The 21,605-nt window shown below is 45.6% G+C and overlaps 1 protein-coding gene across 2 annotated transcripts in view; it reads right to left on the bottom strand.

Annotated features, from left to right (window-relative positions):
* LOC112235441 (IQ motif and SEC7 domain-containing protein 1-like) overlaps positions 1-21,605 on the bottom strand; it is a 99,852-nt gene that overhangs the window by 16,123 nt on the left and 62,124 nt on the right. For both annotated transcript variants that reach the window (XM_042299815.1, XM_042299816.1), the window contains exons 5-9: positions 5,170-5,331; positions 3,716-3,838; positions 2,215-2,381; positions 1,838-1,977; positions 963-1,088 (exon numbers count right to left, since the gene is read on the bottom strand). In XM_042299815.1, coding sequence (XP_042155749.1) covers positions 963-1,088; positions 1,838-1,977; positions 2,215-2,381; positions 3,716-3,838; positions 5,170-5,331 — 718 coding nt within the window. The remainder of the gene's footprint in view (positions 1-962; positions 1,089-1,837; positions 1,978-2,214; positions 2,382-3,715; positions 3,839-5,169; positions 5,332-21,605) is intronic.

Genomic DNA, 21,605 nt, shown 5'->3' on the forward strand with positions numbered 1-21,605 from the left:
GGGCTGTTTTCTATTGAATATGGGCTGTTTTCTATTGAATATGGGCTGTTTTCTATTGAATATGGGCTGTTTTCTACTGAATATGGGCTGTTTTCTATTGAATATGGGCTGTTTTCAACTAAATATGGGCTGTTTTCTACTAAATATGGGCTGTTTTCTACTAAATATGGGCTGTTTTCTATTGAATATGGGCTGTTTTCTACTGAATATGGGCTGTTTTCTACTAAATATGGGCTGTTTTCTACTAAATATGGGCTGTTTTCTACTAAATATGGGCTGTTTTCTACTGAATATGGGCTGTTTTCTACTGAATATGGGCTGTTTTCTACTAAATATGGGCTGTTTTCTATTGAATATGGGCTGTTTTCTACTGAATATGGGCTGTTTTCTATTGAATATGGGCTGTTTTCTACTGAATATGGGCTGTTTTCTACTAAATATGGGCTGTTTTCTATTGAATATTGGCTGTTTAGGAATAATGGTCTGGGGCTGTTTTTCATGGTTCGGGCTAGACCCCTTAGTTCTAGTGAAGGGAAATCTTAACACTACAGCATACAATGATATTCTAGATGATTCTGTGCTTCCAACACTGTGTCAAAGTTTGGGCTGTTTCCTGTTTCAGCATGACAATGCCCCCCGTGCACAAAAGTCCATACAGAAATGGTTTGTCGAGATCGGTGTGAAAGAACTTGACTGGTCTGCACAATGCCCTGACCTCAATTGAATATGGGCTGTTTTCAACTGAATATGGGCTGTTTTCTATTGAATATGGGCTGTTTTCTATTGAATATGGGCTGTTTTCAACTGAATATTGGCTGTTTTCTATTGAATATGGGCTGTTTTCAACTGAATATTGTCTGTTTTCAACTGAATATGGGCTGTTTTCTATTGAATATTGTCTGTTTTCAACTGAATATGGGCTGTTTTCAACAACACTCCCAGGGCACACAGGTGAGTCTTACCACGAGCAGGTCGTTGAAGAGGAAGACCTCTCTCTGGTGGACTCCAGTCCTCTGGCTTCTGTTAGGGTCAGGCACCTCGTAAAGCTGACAGCAACACACCAACCTGCGGTGTGGCAGCGAGAGCACCTACACACAAATTATTATTAGTATTCACAGAGACAGAACCTGACAGACAGAACCTGACAGACAAGACCTGACAGACAGAACCTGATAGACAGAACCTGGCAGCAACACCTCAACACACAGCAGATTCAAAGTTTACATACTGTATATCAGATCGATTATGTGGGCTGTTTTCTACTGAATATTGGCTGTTTTCTATTGAATATTGGCTGTTTAGGAATAATGGTCTGGGGCTGTTTTTCATGGTTCGGGCTAGACCCCTTAGTTCTAGTGAAGGGAAATCTTAACACTACAGCATACAATGATATTCTAGATGATTCTGTGCTTTCAACACTGTGTCAACAGTTTGGGGAAGACTGTTTCCTGTTTCAGCATGACAATGCCCCCCGTGCACAAAAGTCCATACAGAAATGGTTTGTCGAGATCGGTGTGAAAGAACTTGACTGGTCTGCACAATGCCCTGACCTCAACCCCATCGAACAGCTTTGGGATGAATTGGAGCACAGTCCTAATCACCCAACATCAGCGCCCGACTTCACTAATGCTCTTGTGGCTGAATGGAAGCAAGTCCCCTGCAGCAATGTTCCAACATCTAGTGGAAAACCTTCCCAGAAGAGTGGAGGTTGTTATAGCAGCAGAAGGGGGGGACCAACTCCATATTAATGCCCATGATTTTGGGGACCAGTGTATCTTCTGAGTCTGAGCAGGCAATGGGCAATGACCGTAGACACCAATACTGTAAGCAGACTTACGGGCTTCTTGCCGACGACCACCCTCTCCACAGCCTGTACTTGAGACACGTGGTCATCGTTGGTGCGTAGCTCCCACTTCTCTATCCGATGGTAGATTCCTACTAACAGGTCTCTGGGAATGTCCTGACCATTATCCACTCCTGGGGAAACATTAACATCCAAAGTGTGAGAAAAAAGAGGAGAGATAAAGAGGAATGAAGAGAACTGAGATAAAAACAGATAGAGAGACATTTAAATGGAGATAAATAAATGTAGTTTATTAAAAACCTGTTTGTTTTGAGGAGTCCAGAATGAACCGGTAAAAAAACAAACATGTCCCCCTCTCATTACATCATGTAGAGAAACAACCGAAACATCCATCCCAGAATCCACCTCACCTCTGAGGTTTTTGATGAAATCCTCCAGCTTCATCTTCTTCTCCGGCTTGACGTTGGGAGAGTACATGTCTGTGTTGAGGAGGATGATGGCGAAGGCCAGGATGAAGATGGTGTCAGGGTTCTGGAACTGTCGGATCAGTACCGGGTTACACACACAGTACCGCTGACTGGACGGGGGGGAGGGGGGAGAAGAAGACATGGAGATTGAGAGGAAGAGAGGGAGCGAGGTAGAGAGAGAAGAGAGAGGGAGATATAAGTCAGATATATCCAAAACTAAAATGTAAATACAGTTTAACATAGAAAACGCACATAAGTCCATAAGTCAGTCCATAAGTCAGCACATAAGTCCATAAGTCAGTCCATAAGTCCATAAGTCAGTACATAAGTCCATAAGTCAGTACATAAGTCCTTAAGTCAATACATAAGTCCTTAAGTCAATACATAAGTCCATAAGTCAGTACATAAGTCCACAAGTCAGTACATAAGTCCATAAGTCAGTACATAAGTCCATAAATCAGTACATAAGTCCATAAGTCAGTACATAAGTCCATAAGTCAGCACATAAGTCCATAAGTCAGTACATAAGTCCATAAGTCAGTACCAAATACAGCAGTGAAAAGCCCTTAACCAACAATGCAGTTTTACGAGAGAAAAAAAAAGTAAGAGATAAGAATAAGAAATAATTAAAGAGCAGTAAAATAACAATAGCGGGGCTTTTGTGAATAATTCCATAAATCAGGACAATAAGTCCATAAATCAGCACAATAATTCCATAAATTAGCACACTAATTCCATAAATCAGCACAATAATTCAATAAATCAGCACAATAATTCCATAAATCAGCACAATAATTCCATAAATCAGCACAATAAATCCATAAATCAGCACAATAAATCCATAAATCAGCACAATAAATCCATAAATCAGCACAATAAATCCATAAATCAGCACAATAAGTCCATAAATCAGCACAATAATTCCATAAATCAGCAAATAGAAGTCCATAAATCAGCACAAGTCCATAATTCCATACGTTGGTAGAGAAGGCTGCAAGTCCTGCTGCAAAAACTGCAGCCGTGGCTTAAAAAGTCCAGTACAAATTAGTCTGTATGTCCCCCAGTATAAAAGTATGTCCATTAGTCAGTATAAAAAGTCCAAAAAAGCCAGTACAAAAAGTAATTAAGTCCAAGTATCTGAAGGCCTCTATCATTTTCTCCACTTTCTGGGCTCTACAAACTGATTGGCTGAAAGCTGTGGTATATCAGACCGTATTCAATGGGTATGACAAAAAAATATATGTTACTGGTCTAATTATGTTGGTAACCAGTTTACAATAAGACACCTTGTGGGTTTGTGGTATATCACCAATATATCACGGCTAGGGGTTGTATCCAGGCTGTATACTTCGCGTTGCCTCTTGCTTAAGAACAGCCCTTACACATGGTATATAGGCCATATACCACACTTCCTCTGTTGTTGTTGCTTTAACTATATTCTCACCTGAAAGCCTCGATCAGTCTCTCCACCTTCTGGGCCTCCCCCTGGACTTTAATCTGAGCCTGGAACTTCCTGAGGGCATCATCTAGATCCATCCCTGAGAAGTCCAACTCATCTACCACACAACTGGACAGGGAGAGGAGAGAGGATTAACCCTAAAACTAAACTTAAACCTGGACAGGGAGAAGAGAGAGGATTAACCCTAAAACTAAACTTAAACCTGGGCAGGGAGAGGAGAGAGGATTAACCTTAAACCTAAACTTAAACCTGGGCAGGGAGAGGAGAGAGGATTAACCCTAAAACTAAACTTAAACCTGGACAGGGAGAAGAGAGAGGATTAACCCTAAAACTAAACTTAAACCTGGACAGGGAGAGGAGAGAGGATTAACCCTAAAACTAAACTTAAACCTGGACAGGGAGAAGAGAGAGGATTAACCCTAAAACTAAACTTAAACCTGGACAGGGAGAAGAGAGAGGATTAACCCTAAAACTAAACTTAAACCTGGACAGGGAGAAGAGAGAGGATTAACCCAAAACCTAAACTTAAACCTGGACAGGGAGAAGAGAGAGGATTAACCCTAAAACTAAACTTAAACCTGGACAGGAGAAGAGAGAGGATTAACCCTAAACCTAAACTTAAACCTGGACAGGGAGAGGAGAGAGGATTAACCCTAAAACTAAACTTAAACCTGGACAGGGAGAGGAGAGAGGATTAACCCTAAAACTAAACTTAAACCTGGACAGGGAGAAGAGAGAGGATTAACCCTAAAACTAAACTTAAACCTGGGCAGGGAGAGGAGAGAGGATTAACCTTAAACCTAAACTTAAACCTGGGCAGGGAGAGGAGAGAGGATTAACCTTAAACCTAAACTTAAACCTGGGCAGGGAGAGGAGAGAGGATTAAACCCTAAACCTAAACCTAAACTTAAACCTGGACAGGAAGAAGAGAGAGGAGAGAGTCAGAGAGGATTAACTAAACTTAAACCTGGACAGGGAGAAGAAAGAGGATTAACCCCTAAACCTAAACTTAAACTTAAACCTGGGCAGGGAGAGGAGAGAGGATTAACCCTAAACCTAAACTTACACCTGGACAGGGAGAAGAGAGAGGAGAGAGTCAGAGAGGATTATTAACTAAACTTAAACCTGGACAGGGAGAAGAGAGAGGAGAGAGTCAGAGAGAATTAACTAAACTTAAACCTGGACAGGGAGAAGAGAGAGTAGAAAGATTAGAGGTAAAGGATGAGAGAGAGATTAGAAAGGATCAATCAAAAAATCTATTTAATAATAACAAAGTGACATTTCTAAACATATCATGTTCTTTATGTTCAATGTATAAGTATCAATCAATCAATCATTTTATCAGTCAATCAGTCAGTCAAATAATACTCTTCAGTTTGTAGGTCATTCTCATTGTAGAGAATCCAAAACACCCAAGAATCTATTGATTAGCCACTCACTCCAGTACGTCCTTGTTGAACTGTTTCTGTCTGCAGCCCAGGAACTCTCCTATCATCTGTCTGCTCAGTCCTTTCCTCTCCAGGATGAAGTGGGCGATGCCTACCGGTGTGTCCGATACGAAGCCTCTCTCTATCAGGTACTGTATACCCTTCTCTGGCTTCCTGCATCGAGGGAGAGACAGAGAGAGGGAGAGACACAGAGGGGGAGACAGAGAGAGGGAGAGACACAGAGAGGGAGACAGAGAGAGGGAGAGACACAGAGAGGGAGAGACAGAGAGGGAGAGACACCGAGGGTGAGACAGAGAGAGGGAGAGACACCGAGGGGGAGACAGAGAGAGGGAGAGACAGAGAGGGAGAGCCACAGAGAGGGAGAGACAGAGAGGGAGAGACACAGAGAGGGAGAGACAGAGAGGGAGAGACACAGAGAGGGAGAGACACAGAGAGGGAGAGACAGAGAGGGAGAGACAGAGAGGGATAGACACAGAGAGGGAGAGACACAGAGAGGGAGAGACAGAGAGGGAGAGACACAGAGAGGGAGAGACACAGAGAGGGAGAGACACAGAGAGGGAGAGAAAGAGGGAGAGACACAGAGAGGGAGAGACAGAGAGGGAGAGACACAGAGAGGGAGAGACACAGAGAGAGAGAGACAGAGAGAGGGAGAGACACAGAGAGGGAGAGACACAGAGAGGGAGAGACAGAGAGGGAGAGACAGAGAGAGGGAGAGACAGAGAGGGAGAGACACAGAGAGGAAGAGACACAGAGAGGGAGAGACAGAGAGGGAGAGGCACAGAGAGGGAGAGACAGAGAGGGAGAGACACAGAGAGGAGAGACACAGAGAGGGAGAGACAGAGAGGGAGAGACAGAGAGAGGGAGAGACACAGAGAGGGAGAGACACAGAGAGGGAGAGACAGAGAGAGGGAGAGACAGAGAGAGACAGAGAGAGGGAGAGACAGAGAGGGAGAGACAGAGAGAGGGAGAGACACAGAGAGGGTGAGACAGAGAGGGAGAGACACAGAGAGGGAGAGACACAGAGAGGGAGAGACAGAGAGGGAGAGACAGAGAGAGGGAGAGACACAGAGGGAGAGACACAGAGAGGGAGAATTATTATAAAATATAAACCACTTACAGGTAGATTCAGCGATATGACACAGAAGCAAAAAGTAAACAGCATAGTGGGTCAAGTTCCACAACAACTAAGAGCTTTGAAGAGTGAGATGCTCAATGTCTCCCGCTGTACCGGTTCCAGGGGCTGTACCGCATTGTAAGAGCATGAAGCAAACTCATGTACACGCACAGATACTGTGTGTGATGGTGCGAGAGCAAAGTCTGACATCTCACACATCGTAATATCTGTGCAGCGCTGCACATGGCAATATCATTTCAGTCTACCTTAAGAGGTTTTAAAGGCACAGTCAATTTGGTGAACTTGGTAAACTTCTGACCCACTGGAATTGTGATACAGTGAATTATAAGTGAAATAATCTGTCTGTAAACAATTGTTGGAAAAATTGATTATGTCATGCACAACGTAGATGTCCTAACCGACTTGCAAAAACTATAGTTTGTTAACAAGAAATTTGTGGAGTGGTTGAAAAAGGATTTTTAATGACTCCAACCTAAGTGTATGTAAACTTCCGACTTCCACTGTAAATACATACACATACCTATATAGGCACATACTTTTTCATTCGTCTCCGTCAACCCTTACCACCCTTCCCCCAATTTGTTTTGGAGTAAACTAATTAACAATAACACTTAGGCTTCTATCTTCAGTTTTTACATCTTATACATCTTATCTTATACATCTTATACACATTTTACAGACACTGTTCCTGGACCTGTGACCAAAAACGAGCTACATATGGACAATACCAAAATACATAAATAGCTGCATGTGTGACATAACTCCACCAGTCCTATCTATGATATCATTCACTAAAAAAGTATACCTTTTTTAAACATTTATTCGAAAAAATACGTTTTTTTTAATCAATTATTAATCAAATATTTGAGTTTAACCACAACATTTGTCGTGTTATTTGTTCGGGTTTTTTTTCTAAATTGAAATTGCAACACATTTTCTATGGCTTGTTTTAAAAATAGCGATATTTTGGGAGATGTTTTCCTTTTCAAATAACCGAAAGTGATCAGTTGTAATCTGAATAAAGGGGGAAAAAAAGCAATTTTTTAACATAGAATGAGACATTCCTACCAATTTACTAGAGAACCAGTTTGGATTGAAGTATAACTTTTGTATGCCTGACGCCTTCAGTGAGGTCTAATACTTTAATATTTAATCATTTCTTCCATCCGTATTCATATTTGTTATATAAATAGGCCATTTTAATTCAAATTGAATATTTTTTGTTCATAAAAATACTTATTTTCCATTTTTTTTCTTATCATTTTGTCTGTCATAGTTGAAGTGTACCTATGATGAAAATTACAGGCCTCTCTCAGCTTTTTAAGTGGGAGAACTTGCACAATTGGTGGCTGACTAAATACTTTTTTGCCCCACTGTACCTCAAATACCTTACTATTATCTATCCTGATGCCTAGTCACTTTACCCTGCCTTCATGTACATATCTACCTCAAATACCTTATTATTATCTATCCTGATGTCTAGTCACTTTACCCTGCCTTCATGTACATATCTACCTCAAATACCTTACTATTATCTATCCTGATGTCTAGTCACTTTACCCTGCCTTCATGTACATATCTACCTCAAATACCTTACTATTATCTATCCTGATGTCTAGTCACTTTACCCTGCCTTCATGTACATATCTACCTCAAATACCTTATTATTATCTATCCTGATGTCTAGTCACTTTACCCTGCCTTCATGTACATATCTACCTCAAATACCTTACTATTATCTATCCTGATGTCTAGTCACTTTACCCTGCCTTCATGTAAATATCTACCTCAAATACCTTACTATTATCTATCCTGATGTCTAGTCACTTTACCCTGCCTTCATGTACATATCTACCTCAAATACCTTACTATTATCTATCCTGATGTCTAGTCACTTTACCCTGCCTTCATGTAAATATCTACCTCAAATACCTTACTATTATCTATCCTGATGTCTAGTCACTTTACCCTGCCTTCATGTACATATCTACCTCAAATACCTTATTATTATCTATCCTGATGTCTAGTCACTTTACCCTGCCTTCATGTACATATCTACCTCAAATACCTTACTATTATCTATCCTGATGTCTAGTCACTTTACCCTGCCTTCATGTACATATCTACCTCAAATACCTTACTATTATCTATCCTGATGTCTAGTCACTTTACCCTGCCTTCATGTACATATCTACCTCAAATACCTTATTATTATCTATCCTGATGTCTAGTCACTTTACCCTGCCTTCATGTACATATCTACCTCAAATACCTTACTATTATCTATCCTGATGTCTAGTCACTTTACCCTGCCTTCATGTAAATATCTACCTCAAATACCTTACTATTATCTATCCTGATGTCTAGTCACTTTACCCTGCCTTCATGTACATATCTACCTCAAATACCTTACTATTATCTATCCTGATGTCTAGTCACTTTACCCTGCCTTCATGTACATATCTACCTCAAATACCTTATTATTATCTATCCTGATGTCTAGTCACTTTACCCTGCCTTCATGTACATATCTACCTCAAATACCTTACTATTATCTATCCTGATGTCTAGTCACTTTACCCTGCCTTCATGTACATATCTACCTCAAATACCTTACTATTATCTATCCTGATGTCTAGTCACTTTACCCTGCCTTCATGTAAATATCTACCTCAAATACCTTACTATTATCTATCCTGATGTCTAGTCACTTTACCCTGCCTTCATGTAAATATCTACCTCAAATACCTTACTATTATCTATCCTGATGTCTAGTCACTTTACCCTGCCTTCATGTACATATCTACCTCAAATACCTTACTATCATCTATCCTGATGTCTAGTCACTTTACCCTGCCTTCATGTACATATCTACCTCAAATACCTTATTATTATCTATCCTGATGTCTAGTCACTTTACCCTGCCTTCATGTACATATCTACCTCAAATACCTTACTATTATCTATCCTGATGTCTAGTCACTTTACCCTGCCTTCATGTACATATCTACCTCAAATACCTTACTATTATCTATCCTGATGTCTAGTCACTTTACCCTGCCTTCATGTAAATATCTACCTCAAATACCTTACTATTATCTATCCTGATGTCTAGTCACTTTACCCTGCCTTCATGTAAATATCTACCTCAAATACCTTATTATTATCTATCCTGATGTCTAGTCACTTTACCCTGCCTTCATGTACATATCTACCTCAAATACCTTACTATTATCTATCCTGATGTCTAGTCACTCAAATACCTCGTACCACTGCACATTGATCAGGTACTGGTACCCCCTGTATAGTCTGTAGCTCCATTCTGTGGCTCCATTCTGTAGCTCCATTCTGTGGCTCCATTCTGTGGCACCATTCTATAGCTCCATTCTGTGGCTCCATTCTGAGGCTCCATTCTGTGGCACCATTCTGAGGCTCCATTCTGTATCTCCATTCTATAGCTCCATTCTGAGGCTCCATTCTGAGGCTCCATTCTGTGGCACCATTCTATAGCTCCATTCTGTGGCTCCATTCTGAGGCTCCATTCTGTGGCACCATTATGAGGCTCCATTCTGTATCTCCATTCTATAGCTCCATTCTGAGGCTCCATTCTGTGGATCCATTCTGAGGCTCCATTCTGTATCTCCATTCTGAGGCTCCATTCTGTGGCTCCATTCTGAGGCTCCATTCTGAGGCTCCATTCTGAGGCTCCATTCTGTGGCTCCATTCTGTGGCTCCATTCTGTATCTCCATTCTGTGGCTCCATTCTGAGGCTCCATTCTGAGGCTCCATCCTGAGGATCCATTCTGTGGCTCCATTCTGAGGCTCCATTCTGTGGCTCCATTCTGAGGCTCCATTCTGAGGCTCCATTCTGAGGCTCCATTCTGAGGCTCCATTCTGAGGCTCCATTCTGTGGCTCCATTCTGAGGCTCCATTCTGAGGCTCCATTCTGAGGCTCCATTCTGAGGCTCCATTCTGTAGCTCCATTCTGTGGCTCCATTCTGAGGCTCCATTCTGTGGCTCCATTCTGTATCTCCATTCTGTGGCTCCATTCTGTGGCTCCATTCTGAGGCTCCATACTGAGGCTCCATTCTGAGGCTCCGTTCTGAGGCTCCATTCTGAGGCTCCATTCTGAGGCTCCATTCTGAGGCTCCATTCTGTGGCTCCATTCTGTGGCTCCATTCTGTATCTCCATTCTGTGGCTCCATTCTGAGGCTCCATTCTGAGGCTCCATTCTGTATCTCCATTCTGAGGCTCCATTCTGAGGCTCCATTCTGAGGCTCCATTCTGAGGCTCCATTCTGTGGCTCCATTCTGTATCTCCATTCTGTGGCTCCATTCTGAGGCTCCAATCTGTATCTCCATTCTGTGGCTCCATTCTGAGGCTCCATTCTGAGGCTCCATTCTGAGGCTCCATTCTGTATCTCCATTCTGAGGCTCCATTCTGAGGCTCCATACTGATCCATTCTGAGACTCCATTCTGAGGCTCCATTCTGAGGCTCCATTCTGTGGCTCCATTCTGTATCTCCATTCTGAGGCTCCATTCTGTGGCTCCATTCTGAGGCTCCATTCTGAGGCTCCATTCTGTGGCTCCATTCTGAGGCTCCATTCTGTATCTCCATTCTGTGGCTCCATTCTGTGGCTCCATTCTGTATCTCCATTCTGTGGCTCCATTCTGAGGCTCCATTCTGAGGCTCCATTCTGTATCTCCATTCTGAGGCTCCATTCTGAGGCTCCATTCTGAGGCTCCATTCTGAGGCTCCATTCTGTGGCTCCATTCTGTATCTCCATTCTGTGGCTCCATTCTGAGGCTCCAATCTGTATCTCCATTCTGTGGCTCCATTCTGAGGCTCCATTCTGAGGCTCCATTCTGTGGCTCCATTCTGTATCTCCATTCTGTGGCTCCATTCTGAGGCCATATTCTGAGGCTCCATTCTGTGGCTCCATTCTGAGGCTCCATTCTGTGGCTCCATTCTGAGGCTCCATTCTGAGGCTCCATTCTGAGGCTCCATTCTGTGGCTCCATTCTGTATCTCCATTCTGTGGCTCCATTCTGAGGCCATATTCTGCTCCATTCTGAGGCTCCATTCTGAGGCTCCATTCTGAGGCTCCATTCTGAGGCTCCATTCTGAGGCTCCATTCTGTGGCTCCATTCTGTATCTCCATTCTGTGGGTCCATTTTGTGGCTCCATTCTGAGGCTCCATTCTGAGGCTCCATTCTGTATCTCCATTCTGAGGCTCCATTCTGAGGCTCCATTCTGAGGCTCCATTCTGTGGCTCCATTCTGTGGCTCCATTCTGAGGCTCCATTCTGTATCTCCATTCTGTGGCTCCATTCTGAGGCTCCATTCTGAGGCTCCATCCTGAGGATCCATTCTGTGGTCCATTCTGAGGCTCCATTCTGTGGCTCCATTCTGAGGCTCCATTCTGAGGCTCCATTCTGAGGCTCCATTCTGTGGCTCCATTCTGTATCTCCATTCTGTGGCTCCATTCTGAGGCCATATTCTGAGGCTCCATTCTGAGGCTCCATTCTGAGGCTCCATTCTGAGGCTCCATTCTGAGGCTCCATTCTGAGGCTCCATTCTGAGGCTCCATTCTGTGGCTCCATTCTGAGGCTCCATTCTGAGGCTCCATTCTGATGCTCCATTCTGAGGCTCCATTCTGTAGCTCCATTCTGTGGCTCCATTCTGAGGCTCCATTCTGTGGCTCCATTCTGTGGCTCCATTCTGTGGCTCCATTCTGTATCTCCATTCTGTGGCTCCATTCTGTGGCTCCATTCTGTGGCTCCATTCTGAGGCTCCATTCTGAGGCTCCATTCTGAGGCTCCATTCTGTGGCTCCACTCTGAGGCTCCATTCTGAGGCTCCATTCTGTATCTCCATTCTGTGGCTCCATTCTGAGGCTCCAATCTGAGGCTCCATTCTGAGGCTCCATTCTGAGTCTCCATTCTGTGGCTCTATCAGGTGGCTCCATTCTGAGGCTCCATTCTGAGGCTCCATTCTGAGGCTCCATTCTGTGGCTCCATTCTGTATCTCCATTCTGAGGCTCCATTCTGAGGCTCCATTCTGAGGCTCCATTCTGAGGCTCCATTCTGAGGCTCCATTCTGTATCTCCATTCTGAGGCTCCATTCTGAGGCTCCATTCTGAGGCTCCATCCTGTGGCTCCATTCTGTATCTCCATTCTGTGGCTCCATTCTGAGGCTCCATTCTGAGGCTCCATTCTGAGGCTCCATTCTGTGGCTCCATTCTGTATCTCCATTCTGTGGCTCCATTCTGAGGCCATATTCTGAGGCTCCATTCTGAGGCTCCATTCTGAGGCTCCATTCTGAGGCTCCATTCTGAGGCTCCATTCTGAGGCTCCATTCTGTGGCTCCATTCTGTATCTCCATTCTGTGGCTCCATTCTGAGGCCATATTCTGAGGCTCCATTCTGAGGCTCCATTCTGAGGCTCCATTCTGAGGCTCCATTCTGAGGCTCCATTCTGTAGCTCCATTCTGTGGCTCCATTCTGAGGCTCTATTCTGTGGCTCCATTCTGTATCTCCATTCTGTGGCTCCATTCTGTGGCTCCATTCTGTATCTCCATTCTGTGGCTCCATTCTGAGGCTCCATTCTGAGGCTCCATTCTGTATCTCCATTCTGAGGCTCCATTCTGAGGCTCCATTCTGAGGCTCCATTCTGAGGCTCCATTCTGAGGCTCCATTCTGAGGCTCCATTCTGTATCTCCATTCTGAGGCTCCATTCTGAGGCTCCATTCTGAGGCTCCATTCTGAGGCTCCATTCTGTGGCTCCATTCTGTATCTCCATTCTGTGGCCCCATTCTGAGGCTCCATTCTGTGGCTCCATTCTGAGGCTCCATTCTGTGGCTCCATTCTGTGGCTCCATTCTGTGGCTCCATTCTGTGGCTCCATTCTGTGGCTCCATTCTGTATCTCCATTCTGTGGCTCCATTCTGTGGCTCCATTCTGAGGCTCCATTCTGAGGCTCCATTCTGAGGCTCCATTCTGTGGCTCCACTCTGAGGCTCCATTCTGAGGCTCCATTCTGTATCTCCATTCTGTGGCTCCATTCTGAGGCTCCATCTGAGGCTCCATTCTGAGGCTCCATTCTGAGGCTCCATTCTGTGGCTATCAGGTGGCTCCATTCTGAGGCTCCATTCTGAGGCTCCATTCTGAGGCTCCATTCTGTGGCTCCATTCTGTGGCTCCATTCTGTGGCTCCATTCTGTATCTCCATTCTGTGGCTCCATTCTGTGGCTCCATTCTGTGGCTCCATTCTGAGGCTCCATTCTGAGGCTCCATTCTGAGGCTCCATTCTGTGGCTCCACTCTGAGGCTCCATTCTGAGGCTCCATTCTGTATCTCCATTCTGTGGCTCCATTCTGAGGCTCCAATCTGAGGCTCCATTCTGAGGCTCCATTCTGAGGCTCCATTCTGAGGCTCCATTCTGAGGCTCCATTCTGAGGCTCCATTCTGAGGCTCCATTCTGTGGCTCCATTCTGTATCTCCATTCTGAGGCTCCATTCTGAGGCTCCATTCTGAGGCTCCATTCTGAGGCTCCATTCTGAGGCTCCATTCTGTATCTCCATTCTGAGGCTCCATTCTGAGGCTCCATTCTGAGGCTCCATCCTGTGGCTCCATTCTGTATCTCCATTCTGTGGCTCCATTCTGAGGCTCCATTCTGAGGCTCCATTCTGAGGCTCCATTCTGAGGCTCCATTCTGTGGCTCCATTCTGTATCTCCATTCTGTGGCTCCATTCTGAGGCCATATTCTGAGGCTCCATTCTGAGGCTCCATTCTGAGGCTCCATTCTGAGGCTCCATTCTGAGGCTCCATTCTGTGGCTCCATTCTGTATCTCCATTCTGTGGCTCCATTCTGAGGCCATATTCTGAGCTCCATTCTGAGGCTCCATTCTGAGGCTCCATTCTGAGGCTCCATTCTGAGGCTCCATTCTGTAGCTCCATTCTGTGGCTCCATTCTGAGGCTCTATTCTGTGGCTCCATTCTGTATCTCCATTCTGTGGCTCCATTCTGTGGCTCCATTCTCTATCTCCATTCTGTGGCTCCATTCTGAGGCTCCATTCTGAGGCTCCATTCTGTATCTCCATTCTGAGGCTCCATTCTGAGGCTCCATTCTGAGGCTCCATTCTGAGGCTCCATTCTGAGGCTCCATTCTGAGGCTCCATTCTGTATCTCCATTCTGAGGCTCCATTCTGAGGCTCCATTCTGAGGCTCCATTCTGAGGCTCCATTCTGTGGCTCCATTCTGTATCTCCATTCTGTGGCCCCATTCTGAGGCTCCATTCTGTGGCTCCATTCTGAGGCTCCATTCTGTGGCTCCATTCTGTGGCTCCATTCTGTGGCTCCATTCTGTGGCTCCATTCTGTGGCTCCATTCTGTATCTCCATTCTGTGGCTCCATTCTGTGGCTCCATTCTGAGGCTCCATTCTGAGGCTCCATTCTGAGGCTCCATTCTGTGGCTCCATTCTGAGGCTCCATTCTGAGGCTCCATTCTGTATCTCCATTCTGTGGCTCCATTCTGAGGCTCCAATCTGAGGCTCCATTCTGAGGCTCCATTCTGAGGCTCCATTCTGTGGCTCTATCAGGTGGCTCCATTCTGAGGCTCCATTCTGAGGCTCCATTCTGAGGCTCCATTCTGTGGCTCCATTCTGTATCTCCATTCTGTGGCTCCATTCTGAGGCTCCATTCTGTATCTCCATTCTGTATCTCCATTCTGTGGCTCCATTCTGAGGCCATATTCTGAGGCTCCATTCTGAGGCTCCATTCTGAGGCTCCATTCTGAGGCTCCATTCTGAGGCTCCATTCTGAGGCTCCATTCTGAGGCTCCATTCTGTGGCTCCATTCTGTGGCTCCATTCTGTATCTCCATTCTGAGGCTCCATTCTGAGGCTCCATTCTGAGGCTCCATTCTGAGGCTCCATTCTGAGGCTCCATTCTGTATCTCCATTCTGTGGCTCCATTCTGTATCTCCATTCTGTGGCTCCATTCTGAGGCTCCATTCTGAGGCTCCATTCTGAGGCTCCATTCTGAGGCTCCATTCTGTGGCTCCATTCTGTATCTCCATTCTGTGGCTCCATTCTGAGGCCATATTCTGAGGCTCCATTCTGAGGCTCCATTCTGAGGCTCCATTCTGAGGCTCCATTCTGAGGCTCCATTCTGAGGCTCCATTCTGAGGCTCCATTCTGAGGCTCCATTCTGAGGCTCCATTCTGAGGCTCCATTCTGAGGCTCCATTCTGTGGCTCCATTCTGTGGCTCCATTCTGTATCTCCAATCTGAGGCTCCATTCTGTGGCTCCATTCTGTGGCTCCATTCTGTATCTCCATTCTGAGGCTCCATTCTGTGGCTCCACTCTGAGGCTCCATTCTGAGGCTCCATTCTGTATCTCCATTCTGTGGCTCCATTCTGAGGCTCCAATCTGAGGCTCCATTCTGAGGCTCCATTCTGAGGCTCCATTCTGTGGCTCTATCAGGTGGCTCCATTCTGAGGCTCCATTCTGAGGCTCCATTCTGTGGCTCCATTCTGTATCTCCATTCTGTGGCTCCATTCTGAGGCTCCATTCTGTATCTCCATTCTGTATCTCCATTCTGTGGCTCCATTCTGAGGCCATATTCTGAGGCTCCATTCTGAGGCTCCATTCTGAGGCTCCATTCTGAGGCTCCATTCTGAGGCTCCATTCTGAGGCTCCATTCTGAGGCTCCATTCTGTGGCTCCATTCTGTGGCTCCATTCTGTATCTCCATTCTGAGGCTCCATTCTGAGGCTCCATTCTGAGGCTCCATTCTGAGGCTCCATTCTGAGGCTCCATTCTGTATCTCCATTCTGTGGCTCCATTCTGTATCTCCATTCTGTGGCTCCATTCTGAGGCTCCATTCTGAGGCTCCATTCTGAGGCTCCATTCTGAGGCTCCATTCTGTATCTCCATTCTGTATCTCCATTCTGTGGCTCCATTCTGAGGCCATATTCTGAGGCTCCATTCTGAGGCTCCATTCTGAGGCTCCATTCTGAGGCTCCATTCTGAGGCTCCATTCTGAGGCTCCATTCTGAGGCTCCATTCTGTGGCTCCATTCTGTGGCTCCATTCTGTATCTCCATTCTGAGGCTCCATTCTGAGGCTCCATTCTGAGGCTCCATTCTGAGGCTCCATTCTGAGGCTCCATTCTGTATCTCCATTCTGTGGCTCCATTCTGTATCTCCATTCTGTGGCTCCATTCTGAGGCTCCATTCTGAGGCTCCATTCTGAGGCTCCATTCTGAGGCTCCATTCTGTGGCTCCATTCTGTATCTCCATTCTGTGGCTCCATTCTGAGGCCATATTCTGAGGCTCCATTCTGAGGCTCCATTCTGAGGCTCCATTCTGAGGCTCCATTCTGAGGCTCCATTCTGAGGCTCCATTCTGAGGCTCCATTCTGAGGCTCCATTCTGAGGCTCCATTCTGAGGCTCCATTCTGTGGCTCCATTCTGTGGCTCCATTCTGTATCTCCATTCTGAGGCTCCATTCTGTGGCTCCATTCTGTGGCTCCATTCTGTATCTCCATTCTGAGGCTCCATTCTGTATCTCCATTCTGTGGCTCCATTCTGAGGCTCCATTCTGAGGCTCCATTCTGTATCTCCATTCTGTGGCTCCATTCTGAGGCTCCATTCTGAGGCTCCATTCTGTATCTCCATTCTGAGGCTCCATTCTGAGGCTCCATTCTGAGGCTCCATTCTGAGGCTCCATTCTGAGGCTCCATTCTGAGGCTCCATTCTGTAGCTCCATCTGTGGCTCCATTCTGAGGCTCCATTCTGAGGCTCCATTCTGTGGCTCCATTCTGTGGCTCCATTCTGAATCTCCATTCTGAGGCTCCATTCTGTGGCTCCATTCTGTATCTCCATTCTGTGGCTCCATTCTGAGACTCCATTCAGAGGCTCCATTCTGTGGCTCCATTCTGTGGCTCCATTCTGTGGCTCCATTCTGTGGCTCCATTCTGAGGCTCCATTCTGTATCTCCATTCTGAGGCTCCATTCTGTGGCTCCATTCTGTGGCTCCATTCTGAGGCTCCATTCTGTGGCTCCATTCTGAGACTCCATTCTGAGGCTCCATTCTGTGGCTCCATTCTGTGGCTCCATTCTGTGGCTCCATTCTGTGGCTCCATTCTGAGGCTCCATTCTGTATCTCCATTCTGAGGCTCCATTCTGTGGCTCCATTCTGTGGCTCCATTCTGAGGCTCCATTCTGTGGCTCCATTCTGTGGCTCCATTCTGTGGCTCCATTCTGTATCTCCATTCTGTGGCTCCATTCTGTGGCTCCATTCTGTATCTCCATTCTGTGGCTCCATTCTGAGACTCCATTCAGAGGCTCCATTCTGTGGCTCCATTCTGTGGCTCCATTCTGAGGCTCCATTCTGTGGCTCCATTCTGTGGCTCCATTCTGTGGCTCCATTCTGTGGCTCCATTCTGTATCTCCATTCTGTGGCTCCATTCTGTGGCTCCATTCTGTATCTCCATTCTGTGGCTCCATTCTGTGGCTCCATTCTGTATCTCCATTCTGTGGCTCCATTCTGAGACTCCATTCTGTGGCTCCATTCTGTGGCTCCATTCTGTATCTCCATTCTGTATCTCCATTCTGAGGCTCCATTCTGTGGCTCCATTCTATGGCTCCATTCTGAGGCTCCATTCTGAGGCTCCATTCTGTATCTCCATTCTGAGGCTCCATCTGTGGCTCCATTCTGAGGCTCCATTCTGTATCTCCATTCTGAGGCTCCATTCTGTGGCTCCATTCTGAGGCTCCATTCTGAGGCTCCATTCTGAGGCTCCATTCTGTGGCTCCATTCTGTGGCTCCATTCTGAGGCTCCATTCTGTATCTCCATTCTGAGGCTCCATTCTGTGGCTCCATTCTGAGGCTCCATTCTGAGGCTCCATTCTGAGGCTCCATTCTGAGGCTCCATTCTGTATCTCCATTCTGTGGCTCCATTCTGAGGCTCCATTCTGAGGCTCCATTCTGTGGCTCCATTCTGTATCTCCATTCTGTGGCTCCATTCTGTGGCTCCATTCTGTATCTCCATTCTGTGGCTCCATTCTGAGACTCCATTCAGAGGCTCCATTCTGTGGCTCCATTCTGTGGCTCCATTCTGAGGCTCCATTCTGTGGCTCCATTCTGTGGCTCCATTCTGTGGCTCCATTCTGTGGCTCCATTCTGTATCTCCATTCTGTGGCTCCATTCTGTGGCTCCATTCTGTATCTCCATTCTGTGGCTCCATTCTGTGGCTCCATTCTGTATCTCCATTCTGTGGCTCCATTCTGAGACTCCATTCTGTGGCTCCATTCTGTGGCTCCATTCTGTATCTCCATTCTGTATCTCCATTCTGAGGCTCCATTCTGTGGCTCCATTCTATGGCTCCATTCTGAGGCTCCATTCTGAGGCTCCATTCTGTATCTCCATTCTGAGGCTCCATTCTGTGGCTCCATTCTGAGGCTCCATTCTGTATCTCCATTCTGAGGCTCCATTCTGTGGCTCCATTCTGAGGCTCCATTCTGAGGCTCCATTCTGAGGCTCCATTCTGTGGCTCCATTCTGTGGCTCCATTCTGAGGCTCCATTCTGTATCTCCATTCTGAGGCTCCATTCTGTGGCTCCATTCTGAGGCTCCATTCTGAGGCTCCATTCTGAGGCTCCATTCTGAGGCTCCATTCTGTATCTCCATTCTGTGGCTCCATTCTGTATCTCCATTCTGATGCTCCATTCTGAGGCTCCATTCTGTGGCTCCATTCTGAGGCTCCATTCTGAGGCTCCATTCTGAGGCTCCATTCTGAGGCTCCATTCTGTGGCTCCATTCTGTGGCTCCATTCTGAGGCTCCATTCCGTGGCTCCATTCTGTATCTCCATTCTGAGGCTCCATTCTGAGGCTCCATTCTGAGGCTCCATTCTGTGGCTCCATTCTGTGGCTCCATTCTGAGGCTCCATTCTGTGGCTCCATTCTGAGGCTCCATTCTGAGGCTCCATTCTGTGGCTCCATTCTGTGGCTCCATTCTGAGGCTCCATTCTGTATCTCCATTCTGTATCTCCATTCTGAGGCTCCATTCTGTATCTCCATTCTGAGGCTCCATTCTGAGGCTCCATTCTGAGGCTCCATTCTGAGGCTCCATTCTGAGGCTCCATTCTGTGGCTCCATTCTGTATCTCCATTCTGTGGCTCCATTCTGAGGCTCCATTCTGAGGCTCCATTCTGTATCTCCATTCTGAGGCTCCATTCTGAGGCTCCATTCTGAGGCTCCATTCTGAGGCTCCATTCTGAGGCTCCATTCTGAGGCTCCATTCTGAGGCTCCATTCTGAGGCTCCATTCTGAGGCTCCATTCTGAGGCTCCATTCTGTAGCTCCATTCTGTGGCTCCATTCTGAGGCTCCATTCTGAGGCTCCATTCTGTGGCTCCATTCTGTGGCTCCATTCTGAATCTCCATTCTGAGGCTCCATTCTGTGGCTCCATTCTGTGGCTCCATTCTGAGGCTCCATTCTGTGGCTCCATTCTGAGGCTCCATTCTGTGGCTCCATTCTGAGGCTCCATTCTGAGGCTCCATTCTGTATCTCCATTCTGTATCTCCCTTCTGTATCTCCATTCTGTATCTCCACTCTGTATCTCCATTCTGTATCTCCATTCTGTATCTCCACTCTGTATCTCCATTCTGTATCTCCACTCTGTATCTCCATTCTGTATCTCCACTCTGTATCTCCATTCTGTATCTCCACTCTGTATCTCCATTCTGTATCTCCACTCTGTATCTCCATTCTGTATCTCCACTCTGTATCTCCATTCTGTATCTCCATTCTGTATCTCCACTCTGTATCTCCATTCTGTATCTCCATTCTGTATCTCCACTCTGTATCTCCACTCTGTATCTCCATTCTGTATCTCCACTCTGTATCTCCATTCTGTATCTCCATTCTGTATCTCCATTCTGAGGCTCCATTCTGAGGCTCCATTCTGTATCTCCATTCTGAGGCTCCATTCTGAGGCTCCATTCTGAGGCTCCATTCTGTGGCTCCATTCTGTGTATTTTATTTTATTGCTCTTGTGTTACTATTACGTTTTATTTTTTTTAATTAACCTCTGCGTTGTTGGGAAGGGCTCGTAAACTAGCATTTTACGATAACGTCTACACCAGTGCATGTGACAAATACAATTAGATTTAATCTGCTTCCCCGTTCAGAACTCTCTTCATGCACGCAGGGTTGGGGAGTAACGGATGACATATATTCTGTTAGTTACGTTTTTTTGGTCATCCGTTTAATCTATCATCCATTACGTAACCGGCTACAATATTGTAATCAGATTACAGATACCTTTGAATGACTAGATGATTACTTCTAGGGTTACTTTTGAAATTCAGAAAGGATGTTTTCTGTTTTTTCTCAATGACATTGATATCAGCATTGACAAAAAGCACAAGTTTAAGTTTGTTCCACCTGAGCGAGTCTGACCACAAGTCAGAGACCACTATGATGACACACCAAATGATGACCACCAATCAGAGACCACTATGACGACACACCAAATGATGACCACCAATCAGAGACCACTATGACGACACACCAAATGATGACCACTATGATGACACACCAACTGATGACCACCAATCAGAGACCACTATGACGACACACCAAATGATGACCACCAATCAGAGACCACTATGATGACACACCAAATGATGACCACCAATCAGAGACCACTATGATGACACACCAAATGATGACCACCAATCAGAGACCACTATGATGACACACCAAATGATGACCACCAATCAGAGACCACTATGATGACACACCAAATGATGACCACCAATCAGAGACCACTATGATGACACACCAAATGATGACCACCAATCAGAGACCACTATGATGACACACCAAATGATGACCACCAATCAGAGACCACTATGATGACACACCAAATGATGACCACCAATCAGAGACCACTATGACGACACATCGTTTGATGGATCAGGGGAAAGTAGGTTCTTTGTAGGCTACAGTGCAAGTTATGTTTTCCAATGGCGCGACTGCTGTCGGCATTTTTATTTTATTTTATTTTTTATTTTACCTTTATTTAACTAGGCAAGTCAAACACTTTTTGATAGACATCAACAGCTGCATATTATCGAGAATATCAAAATGTCAGACATAGAGATTAACTACTATTAAATTAATTAGGTTTTCTAATTCCTAATTATATATATATATATATATATATCACCAACAAAAAACATAAACAATAGACCACATAGCAAATGCAACATGGCATTAATTTTTCATTCCAATTA

This window comes from Oncorhynchus tshawytscha, linkage group LG16 (assembly GCF_018296145.1).
Source record: "Oncorhynchus tshawytscha isolate Ot180627B linkage group LG16, Otsh_v2.0, whole genome shotgun sequence".
Lineage (NCBI taxonomy): Eukaryota > Metazoa > Chordata > Actinopteri > Salmoniformes > Salmonidae > Oncorhynchus > Oncorhynchus tshawytscha.